Source organism: Lolium rigidum, chromosome 7, assembly GCF_022539505.1.
Source record: "Lolium rigidum isolate FL_2022 chromosome 7, APGP_CSIRO_Lrig_0.1, whole genome shotgun sequence".
Classification (NCBI taxonomy): Eukaryota; Viridiplantae; Streptophyta; class Magnoliopsida; order Poales; family Poaceae; genus Lolium; species Lolium rigidum.
Window position 1 is genome coordinate 167012365 of NC_061514.1, and position 12862 is coordinate 167025226.

The 12862-nt window shown below is 45.1% G+C and overlaps 1 protein-coding gene and 1 long non-coding RNA gene across 3 annotated transcripts; both read left to right on the forward strand.

Annotated features, from left to right (window-relative positions):
• Positions 1 to 517: 517 nt before the first annotated feature.
• Positions 518 to 8759, forward strand: LOC124670681 (nucleolin 1-like). 2 transcript variants are annotated; one of them, XM_047207156.1, is made up of 11 exons: positions 518 to 709; positions 2325 to 2425; positions 2516 to 2657; positions 2842 to 3003; positions 3105 to 3186; positions 5511 to 6214; positions 6296 to 6404; positions 7361 to 7416; positions 7575 to 7681; positions 7784 to 7871; positions 8179 to 8759. In XM_047207156.1, exons 1-11 carry the CDS (start codon positions 533 to 535, stop codon positions 8365 to 8367), a joined length of 1917 nt encoding a protein of 638 aa, XP_047063112.1. In that variant the 5' UTR covers positions 518 to 532; the 3' UTR covers positions 8368 to 8759. The 2 variants fall into 2 exon arrangements, with proteins under 2 accessions (XP_047063112.1, XP_047063113.1); XM_047207157.1 differs by having other exon boundaries at positions 683 to 709; positions 2344 to 2425.
• LOC124670682 lies at positions 3209 to 4497 on the forward strand. Its single transcript, XR_006992629.1, has 2 exons — positions 3209 to 3989; positions 4132 to 4497. It is a non-coding gene; the product is annotated as an uncharacterized LOC124670682 (long non-coding RNA).
• Positions 8760 to 12862: the final 4103 nt, after the last annotated feature.

Consider the following 12862-nt stretch of genomic DNA (forward strand, 5'->3'; position numbering starts at 1 on the left):
TTCGTGCGTCGAGTCACCGACGGATCGGGCCCTTCCCCGCTTTCACTCGTCCGAGTCCCCGAGCGCTCCCGGGGGCCGGGGTGGCGTGGGCTCGCCGGATGGATGAAGGGCCAAATCCGGACGAAAACGAGGAACCGGGGGCGTGACTGGGCCGAATTACGCCGTCCGGATGGAAAAAACGCTCGCTGTGGGCCTCGACGGGGGCACGAGTGGAGATGCTCTTAGGATATCGACATTGATGTTTATACTCATATTATTATTTGACAAACTAATGCACGTTTTGTTTGCAAAATATAAAAAAAACAACGTATATACAAATATTCAGTACGTACAAAATGAATTCCTACTTGCTGGATAGTAAAACGTGAGTAGATGAAAACTGTGGGAGCATGGAAGGGACGGTGAACAGCACGCACGAAGAGGTGAGGCTGACGCAATAATAGAGACCGGGGCCAGAGCCAGTAGGTAGCCGCTAGAAGGTTCTCTCTCTCTCACCCACGGAAGGGCCACTGCTTCCCCAAAAAGGCGAGAGATGGGGCAGGAGGCGGATGCGGATGAGCAGCTGCGGCGCCGTCTCCGCCGGGTCTTCGCCGCCGAGGAGCGCTCCTTCCGCATGGATCGGCGCTCCGAGGCCGCCACCGCGCTCCGCGCCGCCGTCGCGGACGTGCTCCCCCGCTTCCTCGGCACCTACTCCGACGACACCCTCGCGGTACCGCCCCGAATCTCCCCCTCTCGCTTCCCTCGCGCGCTAGCCCTCGACTTGCTACTGCGGATGTTTGGTGCGATGCGGCTGCGCGGGGTTGCTCCTGCGTGGTCCGGTGGTGCTAATTGGTCTCTGGAATGTCGCGAAATGGGCCTCCTCGTCTTGGGACTGTACCAAGGGGATTTGGGTGGCTCTGGATAGACGATACGCATTTGTTAGGTCTGTTGAATGCTCTGGCTGGGTCGAGAGACTGGCAGCGAAGTGAAATTTTAGTTGGAGATGGGATACATTAGATTATCTGGAACATTTAGTTGAAGTGAAATTTTAGTTGGAGAGGAGATACCTAGAACATTGGAGTTGTTTTCTACTTTTTAGAGTACTTGTCATAGAAGATGTGAACTGAATTGTCAACGTATGATCATAATTCTTATATGTGAGCCTTCTTATTGTTCGTCTCAGCCTAAAGCACTGTGCGGAGATACTTGAAAGTGGTTTTCTGACAAAAATGATCATCAGCGTGATCTCTTAACCTTTGTAAACAGTCCTTGTCAATGTCCGGCATACCTCTTTTCATCTCTGATAACCTTGATTCCAGTTCCATAAGCCATTCTTCTGTTGATGTGGCCTTTGCGTATGTGGCCTTTGTTACATTGAAGTTCCCTACAATTTACAAAATGAAAAAAACATGTAGTGCTGTACAAGCCTATGGATAATTAATAGATCATAGATTCAGAATACCACCAACAGTCCAACACCCTGCGGTGACAGAACCAACCTGTTCGAGGTACAGATTTGTAGTTGCAGCCAGGTTTAGATGAATCTACCGAGTCATTTGTTGGAACACTGATGAGTTCAGTTCAGCAGTACTTTTCACCAGTTTCGCAAAGATATTTTGGTGTGCTACTTGGAAGATTGTATCTATACCGTATATGCTATTGAAGGCGGTAACAAATGGATTGCAATGTTTCCACATCACCTGGAGATGAAGTGAACATAGTCAGTATAATTTCAATGGCCCAATTACCTTGTAGGTTGGTGATCTGACCAATTCATGACAACGAAAAATATATTGACATAAGGTGACAGGAGAAGGGAGTGGTGTGTGTCAACGCATATATAGATCACTTCCATATTGAAAGGGTGTACGTTCCTTGTTGCAGGACAGTTTGGGGCATGCTTTGAGTGTTACCAGCAAATAAATTTACCTATGATGTATCCAATTATATTTTAGACTTGTTCTCCATCAGCATTGCTTTGAGCGAGCTATTATACGGATTTAGCACAAGGATTTTTTCCGGGGTCTTAAGATTGATAAAATCGAACAAGAAAACATTGAAGCACAACCTTGGCATCATCTATTGTTAATTTGAGCTTAGCTATAGGTGGCAACTATCTCAGTTCTTTATTTTGCTATGTTGTATGCCAGGTTGTAAGCTTCCCTATTCTCTTTAGTGTTGTAGGATATCTGTCAGTTTCCATTGCATGTTTTGAGTCAAGTACACAGTATTCAGCTCTTTGAGTTGTTGTTGGTTTTTTTTGTGTTAATATAAACCAGATGCTTTGTTAGCTTTTAATTTCATAACGACTGATTATTTTTCTTTGCTTTTCTCCCGGACTAAAGGAGTACATTGTAATTTTAGTTTGTAATGGGAAACATCAGTATCAAGCACGCGATGATTTGGAGGCCTTTCTTGGTGATGATAGTGCAAAATTTGTTGCATGGTATTATAGCTATACTTGCTTTAATCAGTTAGTTGTATTCTTGATCAGTGTACTTTTATGAGTCATGATTCCTTTTGCATGGCTAAGCAGGCTTTGGGGCTACCTAAGCAAAAGGGCTGCAACACTGGCTGATGATTCTAGTGTGCAACATGGGGTGGAAAATGAGAGTCGGAACTTGAATGACAAGAAAAATCTTCTGGTTACAAAAACCCAACCTGGAGATGCTCGTATTGTAAGGACTTTGACATCTTTTGCCTTACAATCATTAGTGGGCATACATCATTTAATTTGTGTCCATCATATCCATTAAAGTGAACTTGCATGGACATGCATTTACTTCTTTCATGTAATATGCCCAAATTCTGCACACATCATGACTTACGAACACTCGGTCCAACTCATCCACTGTTGATCAGGTAAACTCGAAGGACCTAACACCGCAAGAGCACAAAGGCCTTCAGAAGCTTGATTCGATTAAAGGGCAAAATGTAGCCCAGCGACGCATTAGTTCAACTGTTATTGTTTCCCCTGAAATGTTGGTTGGTGACAATGGTTATTGGGATGGTCCGCATCAGAAGGTAAATACTCAATAGACCATCTTTCTATTGTTAAGTGCCTCCCTTTGTTGTTTTTGCTATGGAAAGGAGGCATCTAAGCTGATGATTCTGTGTCAGAGCAGAAAGATTGGAATTCAACAGATGGCAGAAGTTCCATGCGGAAGTCTAGTGTAGCTTCAAAGACTGAACATGCATTGACACAAGGCAAGCCTTTTTTTTTATGCAAGTGTGTCAGCGCCTTAGCTCGATTGCTGGACAACATGTTCTAATACCATATTTCATATGATATCTGCTTCAAACTACTCCTTAGCACACTTGTGATGGATTCTATACTCTATAGTTTACCACATCTATATGCCACTATTATTGCATCAGAATTAGTTCCTTTTGTTCTCTGAACATTCTGCTCGTACGTTGAATATTTGTACTACATGCTGCATTTTCTGCCACCGAGTTTTTTGTTTTTGTTTTTGGGGGAGGTTCATCAGCATCTGTTAGGTTAGGTTAGATGATCTGATTTTTAAAGAATATAATTCCGCTTTCTTACTTTGTGGGTTACTGACCTTTCAAAATTGTTTAAACATCTCTTTAAATATCCCTGCGTTGTAATATTTTCTTCTGTATTAAATACATACTCTCCGGGGATCCCTACAGTTCCGTCATTTTTTTTCCACATGATTATGATGCAAAAATAGACCGTAAACATTTTTTTTTGGTTCATGTGCTTGCTCTTGTTTCATCTAACCTCCCCAGGTTAGCTTGCATACTTAGGCGTGACTGTAAAAGAAATCAAGATTCTGATAATCCTATTCGAATTATGATATTGTTTTTGTTCCCTAAGCTCTATACCATAGTAGCCAAGTTTCCGGGACGGTCGAGTCGAGAAACGGAAACGGGGAACGGGGAACGTGGCTGCCAAAAAGTAGGAAACGGCGAGGGTATTCTTCTCTCAAACGTATTATTCGACAAGGAAACGCGATCGGAACGATTTGGGGACGACGTACCCGGTACGATACGATGGATCAAGTCATCTGAGCAGTATCTAGCTATAGCCCATGCAAATCAAAGGCCTATCCGAAGGCCTTGCCTGTCCACAGCCCGCAGGACACAGCCGCTAGCAAAAATAACCTTTCTCTCTCCTTTGCCCAGCGATGGGGACATTGGCATATTGCAGCCGCGGGCAGCTTGGTGGCCGGCGCTAGCCCACGGCAACCACGTCCAGGCAGTCTTTGCCATGCGCGGAGACGGACTGCAGAGGCCAGCCCGTCGCTGCCGCACTACCTGTCCCTGGCGGCCTGGCCTTCACGCCGGCGGCGCATCCTTGGCTCCTCCGCTGCTCCGCCTTATACATCTTGTAGACGAAACCGCCGGCGGCCGGAGTTTGCGATTTTTCGACTACGGAGACGGACCACAAACGCAATAGAATCCAGGTAAAGCCTCCAACCTTCTCATGATCCAATTCCCGTGGCTGATTGCTACTTTCAGATGGAGAATTTAAGGAACAAGGTTGCTGAACCGGGTTGGAGTACAGACTGTCGGGAAACGCGTTTCAGTGACCGACTCGCATCGTCCCACCCACCGACCCCGACTCCGTTTCCGGGTCGACGAATCCGAGTCGTGGAACGGGGCACCGTTCCCCGAATCCGGCTACTATGCTCTATACATACAAGCAACATGGAGTTCCTTTATTAATGGAGGCTGTGTATACATTTCTAGAAAGTTGATTGGCTATGTTTCGCGCAAATTTTCCCTAAAATGAGTTATTTCACGTGGCTGGCCAACTCGGTGAAAGTGCTGTACTGACTCAGGCAAGCTTGGTCTCCAGTTAGGCTTGTCTCAACTCAACCCTGAATAGGAATAAAATGCCTACAGACAATAACTCCTTTTCTTTTCAGTAGGGGCTTTACATCCCCTGGGGCTTCTGAACGATTGAAGGTGCAGCTGAAAAAAATATGAGAAGAATGTTTCTGTTTGTTTGCTTATAGATGAATTGAACAACGAAGGGAATAAACATTTTACTATTGAAAAATAGAATAATTGTTTTTGCCGAAAATGGCCACACTGTCAAAGTTTGTTACAGAGGCAACTAATAACAAAACACTATATATATGAGAAAAACTCTTTTGTGCTGTCTTCTGATCTAAATGGCGACTTCCTTTCTTTTAGTGTATACCTTTAATCTCTTTTGGCTGAATCTGTTTAAGTAATTATTTAATTTTGCAATTTGTGTGGAGTTGTGGACTTTGATCCGAGGGCATGGTGTCAGGGACAACATGCCTTATCCTTGAAAACTATAGATTGGAGGGTCCAAATGGTAACTATTCTGCTGTTTTCTCCCAAAATACCAAACATACTAATACTACCTTGAGCTGAGCCATATTCTGTTTTGTAGTTCATTTAAAAAAAATGTACAGCAGCCTGGTTACAAGTTCTGGGGTGGACTATAATTGTCCTGCCAAAAGCTGTATAGCTGTAGCTCAAAAGCGATACTTGATATTGATTTACTGTTTTTAAAAAATCTAATGCAGAGGAACTCCATGATGAATATCTTGGAGCAAATGCTTCCACGAGGCGTTTGCCTGTGGCCGTGGCAACTGACGATGGTGAAGTGTCAGAATCCATGAAAAGACGCCGCAATGTTTGGGACAGGCTAGGGAAGCCTGCTGTAGAGGATCAAGGTTTACCTAGAGAAACTGGCAACATGCATGTTGAAAATAGAATGCATAAGAAGGCCAAGTTACCGGTGTCTGAGCATGAGCGAAGAACGGATGGCGATTTATTTGACAGAGCAAATTCTGGAAACTTTTCGAGTAGTTACCCAGATGTCAATACAGTACGCGCACATGAGCACAGGGAGAAGTTCAACAGAAGCAGGTTGAGTGGTCGGTTAGATTTTGGTGACGTCGATCGTAACCATCATCAAGTTAGAGATTTTAGTAGCCAGAAGTCTACTCCAACATTGCCAGTAAAAAAAATCCATTCACAAAGTTTGAATGAGTTCACATCTGAGGTGAAGAGCTCATCTGCAGCACTTTCTGAACCAGCACGGCTTGCGAGCAACTCATTTAAAGGACATGTATCAGCATCTAACAATTTTTCTCAGTTAAATACACGGCTAAATTCAGGAACCGATGTTTTGCAAAGTCAGCAAATTAACAGCCCTGCACAGTCCAAGAGTGGATCTTCTGTGCGTGAAGATGGCAGCAGTTACAGTAACAAACCAGTAAAAGATGTAAGCTATTCGCTGCTGAGGTTCTTGTTTACTTTTTGTGATATTCTAGCGCAATAATGGTTGTCGTAACCGATCATGCAGGAGATGTTGGATGTGAAACTAAAGCTAAAGCAGGTGGAGCTGGACATGCTCAAGCTTCGCTCGAAGCAGGCGCAGATAAACAATGGGAAGCAAGGATCTCTACCATCAGGTTTGTCCTATTGTTCCTTAGTTTCTTCTGTATCTGATTCTGTATATGAGTGAATTCATTCAAAGCAACCTAGGACAGATGACATTCGATTTGTTAATTAAATACTTGATGATTAACCAGTTGCAATTAGTCTACCAGTTTCTTCTTGCAAATCTATTAGGTCAACATGTGTAACTTGAGACTGTTGGGAGTTGACATTTTAAGTAGCAGTGAAATGATACAGCGGCCTAGGTTAATATGCTTGGGTACCTGTAACTGCGGTCGTAATAAAGGGTCATTCTGTAGTACATTGGTGCGTTCACTGGTTTGTATTGTCTCTTTTCTACCTTGGCAGCAAGAGCCACCTAGTTGAAACATGAGGGAAGTTTATCTGCGAAGTGCTCTACAATAGTGCATAGCTGTGGTACATTCCTGGCTATAAAATTGCAAAAACCATGACGATACTCCATCACTGAATCCTAAAATGAACACCTTAAATACAAGAATCCTGAGATAGACTCGAATAGCATTTTCCATATGTGTATGTGTGTTCAGTCCTTTTGGTATAATCATTCAAAAAAGAAGTTTAATGTTGCATCCTGGCTAGCAGAAAAACCTAAGAGATCTATCCAGCAAGCTTGTACATGTAGTGTTTTTATTTTTGTGTACTTTGGGAGTGTTTGGTTTTGATCTTGTTTGCTTAACATGATACTATATTCCCCACTATCATTTTTTAGATAGTAAGATAAAGACAACACAATTAAGCAACCTTGAACTAACCCTTAACTTCACAAAACTTTTGAGACCGGTAGCATTGGTTTGGGTGCTCTGAAGAAACAGCGTCCTCTGGAACAAGCGTAGTGTGCATTGTTTTTCATGTATTCAGCAGTCTCAAATTTTTGTTCACTGGGTGAATCTCTGTAATTTTACTACTCTTCAGAGATCACAGATAGAGTTCAAATTTTGTTTTCTTGTAGGGCCCCATACACATTTGGAGGAGGATGCTGATGCCAGAACTGTTCTCGTGACAAATGTGTGTAAAAAATAACCTATCTCCTTATTTTCGTTCTCTCTACTGGTCACTATATTTTTGCTATTCTTCATTATGTTTCTTTTACCAAAAAACTTCATTGTAATTACACCTTGGATTATAAACTTGGTGAGTTACATCTCCTATTGTGATTGTTTTAGGTGCATTTTGCGGCAACCAAGGAAGCATTGTCAACACATTTTATGCAGTGTGGGACAGTTCTTAAGATCAATATGTTGACAGATGCAATTACTGGCCACCCAAAAGGGTATGTTCTCTCATATGAAGCTTCGACTTCTTTCTATATCTTTTGGCATCTGACCATCTGTAAGCTCCTCGTCTGTTGTTAACTGATGCTCTTGTTACCCAGGGCTGCATATATTACTTTTGCTGACAATGAATCAATTGGGAGGGCTATATCTTTGAGTGGGACATCGTTTTACTCTAGAGTTCTCACAGTAAGAATGCTGCTTTCACCATCAAGCTCATTACATCGGTTGCTAAACTGTGCCTTTGGTTACATGGCTTGCATGGAACCATAATATTTTCTCAAAAGAAACCCTATCATGGAAATTGGAACATTTGATATTTCAGTTGTAGCACTAGACATACTGGGCCTCATTTTAGGCGAAAATATTTACGAAAATGAAACAGTCATAGCAAAGTTCATTGCAGAGCTCAACTAAACTCTCAGCTGTAGTTTACCTGATGCAAATCACAACACACCGTCAATGGTTTCTGCCGTTAACATCTTGTATTTTGCAGGTACTGCGGAAAGCAGATGCACCCCCAGGATATTTGGCGCCTATTCAGCAGACTGGGAGGCCGCATGCATGGAACTCGCCACCATTCCATAAAGGGGTGAGTCCTAAGCAGTCCTCTGGTCATCATCTCCAGTGGAAACGTGAGCAGTCTGCCATGGAAAATTCCCCTGCCAACTGCCCTACTTCTTGAAGAGTCGAAGGCAGCGCTTAAGAATCTGGACTCTACCAATGGACATAGCCTTATTGGATCAGATATAGAGAAGATGGCATCTTTTGGCACCTCTATCCTCAGAATGACACTGTTACTGCTGTTCAAACATCTGCAGTCTTTAGTTCTACTAGATTTACTGTTCTTTCTTTCTGATGAGCGACGAGGAGTTACAGGGTTCCTTTGCTGCCGGATTTGGAACTAGTAAAGTGATAGTAACCTTAACTGAAGCTATAGAAGGGATGTTTGATCGGACAGTCTGTGCTACGTGCCAAACCCATTTAAAATATCTACTGATTCTCAGCATTATTGTTGTCACTCTTGTCGAATATGCGAAGTGGTAATATGAAACGTAAGTACAGATCCAGAACACTCGACTAACATCTTGCAAGTGGTGAGCGATTATATGCAGACTGAGATAGTGAGATCTCATCCTTGACAAGCCTTTTTCTGCGAGTCCATTTGACCACCCTTGCCACAGTTTTCAACGGTCAATGTCCATCCACCTCGACGGGGGATAATTGATGATAACCCCTTGTTCGCAATTTCCTTGCTCTCAGACTCCCTTTCACTGTCACTCACATATGGGGTTTTAAGTGGCCGATAGTTCGTTTGGGTCACCTAGTGCGTCCAATGTGTCGATGCATCGCAAGTCGAACATACCAAAAAAAAAAAGAGGAAAAAAAGTAACTAAACATACTTCATTAAAACATATGCCTTATTGTGGGCAAATTTATACAAAAGAAAGCCCTATATGGGCTTTTAAAAAACTAAAGAACCCTAGCTAGGGTTTGGGGTGGACGCGGTGGCCGCCGACGCGCCGCCTAGTCCAAGTAGAACTCGTGGTCGTCCTCGCCGTCCTCGTGGTCGCCGGCGTCGATACAATGACGCCCCCGGGTGTTGAGGCGCTATTGCGGCTCGAGACGCCGGAGCGCTGGGGATTCCGGCCACGACGACCACTGGGCCCGTTCCCAGGGCGGGTGCGGGTCCGGAGGGCTGGCCGGCCTGCGTAGGCGTGCCAGCCACGCCTCCTCCTTCTCCCGCTGCGTGCCGTCGCAGCCGCCTACATCTCCGCCTCGTGTAAGAGGTGGACATGACGCTCCTCCTCCCGAAGTGCGGCATGGCATGTGGCCTCCTCCTGCCGGCGTGCCATGTCGCGGAAGGTCCAGGCGTCGACGTCCTTGCGTGCCTGCCTGCCTGGCCTCCTCCTCCAGCGTGGAGGTGCGGCTACTTGGCCAGCTCCTCAAGGTCGTTCACTTCGATGAACGCCGTGAGCGCGGCGCGCATCTCTGGGTCGTCCTCCTCCGCCTCCACGGGTGGCGGCATTGGCGAGGCCACTTGGGCCACGTCGTCGATGTAGCGCCTTGGTAGCGGGAAGGCCTCCTAGTTGATGCCGGTGGCGTGCAGGGGATCGACGCGAGGCCTTGTCGTGGCCATGCGGGATGCAAAGAACGTCCGGCGGCTGGTCGTGCTCCACTGTAATGTCCCAGGTTTAGAGACGATCGAGGGGTAGATTTTAGAAAGGGTTGTGCATTGCATTGTAAATTACGGGGAAATTTCGCGCTTTTAAAACAAAACTGCATCGAAGGGGAACAGGTTTCTCTCTCGACATCCTACAGGGTTAGGGTTTCGAGAGTGCGATGAACTTGTTCTTACTTAACTAGATTAGGGTTTTGAGAAGAGAGAAGAGAAGATGCATCACAATCTTAAGTTGCATGATTGAATTCTAAATTTAGTTGTATGATTGAATTCAAACCAAATTTGAATTTGAATTTCAAATTCAAACATCAAATGGATATCACATAATTCAAACTTGAGATAATTTAATAAACAATTATCATTAATCAAGATTATAAATAATACAACAATTATGTAAAGCTCATTAAGGAAAATGGGAGCTTTATTGATAATCACACATAATACAATGTCATTTACAATATCCAGAATAGATATATGATATATTACAACACATTACACAAATTGGGAAAATAGAAAAGAAAATAAAAAGAAAGGTACAAGGATAGATTCTATCCTAAATACTACAAGAACATCTTCACTTGATCTTGGACTTGATGATCTTCTGGATCATCTTGATAAATTGCTTGAAACCTGCACACAACAAAGCAAAGAAAATAGTTATGCCAAGTGGCATTGCCACTTGGCAGGTTAGCAAAGAAATGAAGCAGAGAGGATATGAACAAAGATCAGCCGAGCTGATCCTCTCCAAGACCAAGTGCACAACATCAGGCTTACACACACACACTGCCTGCTCACCAGGCACTGTGCATGTACAACAACACACACACACAACCAGGAGAGTCACCAAATTGGTGACAGGCCAAGCTGTCGACCAGAGGAGCCAACAAAGGTTCATATAAAACCTTTTCACATCCAGAAACCCTAGCAGCTCATCGGCAGAATCTCCAAAGAGTAAGAACACCAAGAACAGCAAGAACAGGAAGAACAACCAGAGCTGTTCAACCTGTCCAAAATCCACCACAGGACCAAATCAAGCTTCACAAGCTCACAAGGAGGAGCAGGGCAAGCACCAGCTCATCACCAAAGCAAACCAACCAACCAGAAGCCATCCTCTACATCAACACCAATTACTAGGAGCTGGAGTGAGGTATACCACACATCCTGAGCAAGCAGGGTTTTGCTCATACAAATTAATCATTTGCACAAGTCACAGAAAGCAAAGTGGGTAGATACCCTATATGTGAGTCATCATCTGGCTACTAGCCAAATTGGTGCAAGGAAGCAAGAGGATAACCAATAGGAAAGCAACCTGGGAACATTGGCTATGCCAAACCAGTGACATAAACAAAGAAATCCAACAAAGGTTGATCCTATCCAGCTAGCCAGATTTACTTAGCACCTATGGCCACTACCCCATCAGACATGATAGACTATCATGTGTCTATCCAGGTTTGTCAACATCAAAAGCATCTGGCAACCAAATATGGTCAGGCCAGTAAGCAACAATTCACCACAGCAAGTCACAGAGAAAGGGGGAGCTACCATGACAGCCCCCAAATGGCTGTCAAGGCCACCTCAACCCACAGCCATCATTTCCAGCATTATATCATTACCCAACAGGGTTCAAATGGAGCTAGGGTTCCCAATAAATGATTGGCATCCCTGTAGCTTTACCAAATCCACTCATATGATCATCATCGCAGAGCAGTTCACATCATTTATCTACTTAATGAATCAAAGCTACACGAGATAAATGAAACGAGAGAAGTAAGCTATGCACCGGGCCTTGCGGATGATCCAATGGATCATTGCGAGACGATAGCGGAGGCTTGAGCAAACACAAAGGAATACAAACACAAGCCGGTGTGTTACACCGACACCGAGGAGAGCACCGGCTAGACACAAGCATGAAACAAGCAGCCATTCACCAAGCAAGCGATGATCATAAGATCATCAGGGCTTGACAGAGCATGCTAGAGCCAAGCCTAGCACCAACACATTAACCATATAAATTAACTGGCCACAGAACAGGAACAATGGCATAGCAGACAATCAAATACATGATATATAATTGTATGCAGTAACACATCATCAAGGGATGGTGTTGTCTAGGCCACAAGCATGCTCAAGGGAGCATGTCTATGAATTATAGCACACTGAAGAGCACCCAAGTGCACTGGCTCTTGCAAATTTGCAAGAATTGCACACTGCAATCAAGCCAGGGCAACATATATGAATATACTGGAGTAAATGGCAAGAATAGCATCAAGAACAGAAGCACAGGGAGGCTGCAACACAAGCACAACAGCAATCGAGTAAGGCCACAGGGCATCGCCGTAGTAGTACATCTACACGGCTAAATTCTCCACAGGGAGAGCAAGCCAGCGGCGGAGCTAGACGAATAGGAGCAGGAAGTAGTCCAGATAGCAGAGAAGGGGAGGCAAGGAGCACTTACTGGTGATGCGGGCGAAGAAACGCGGCCATGGCGGCCACAAGGGCACACGCCGGAGGCATGGAAGCGCCAGGCCAGGCCTGGTCATGGCAACGCCGCCACGCCCAGCAACACCACGGCCAGGCGCGGCAACACCGCAGCATCAGGGGCGCCGGCAGGCGGCGTATCGCCATGAATCCTTACGGCCAGGGTTGCAGGCGAGTTGAGGCCGCGCGGTGGCGAGGACGAATCCCAGATCGACGCGGACCACCGTGTCCGCCGTCGAAAGGCGGATCAGATCCACCTGATCTCGCCGGCGGCGACGGCCTGAGTAGGCCGGAGAAATTCCGAGAAGAGGGCGGCGACGAGGAAATCGCCAGAAAGGAGAAGGGGATTAGGGTTTCGGTGCGAGGAGAGAGGAGAGAGCGAGTGGGCCGACCGAGCCAACAGAGTGGCTCGGGTTCGACCTAACCCGTTGGGCCACCCTGACAGGTGGGGCCCAAGGGCATTATGGTCATTTCACAAAATGAATTAAAAAACAGAAACTTTGAAATTACATAAGAAATG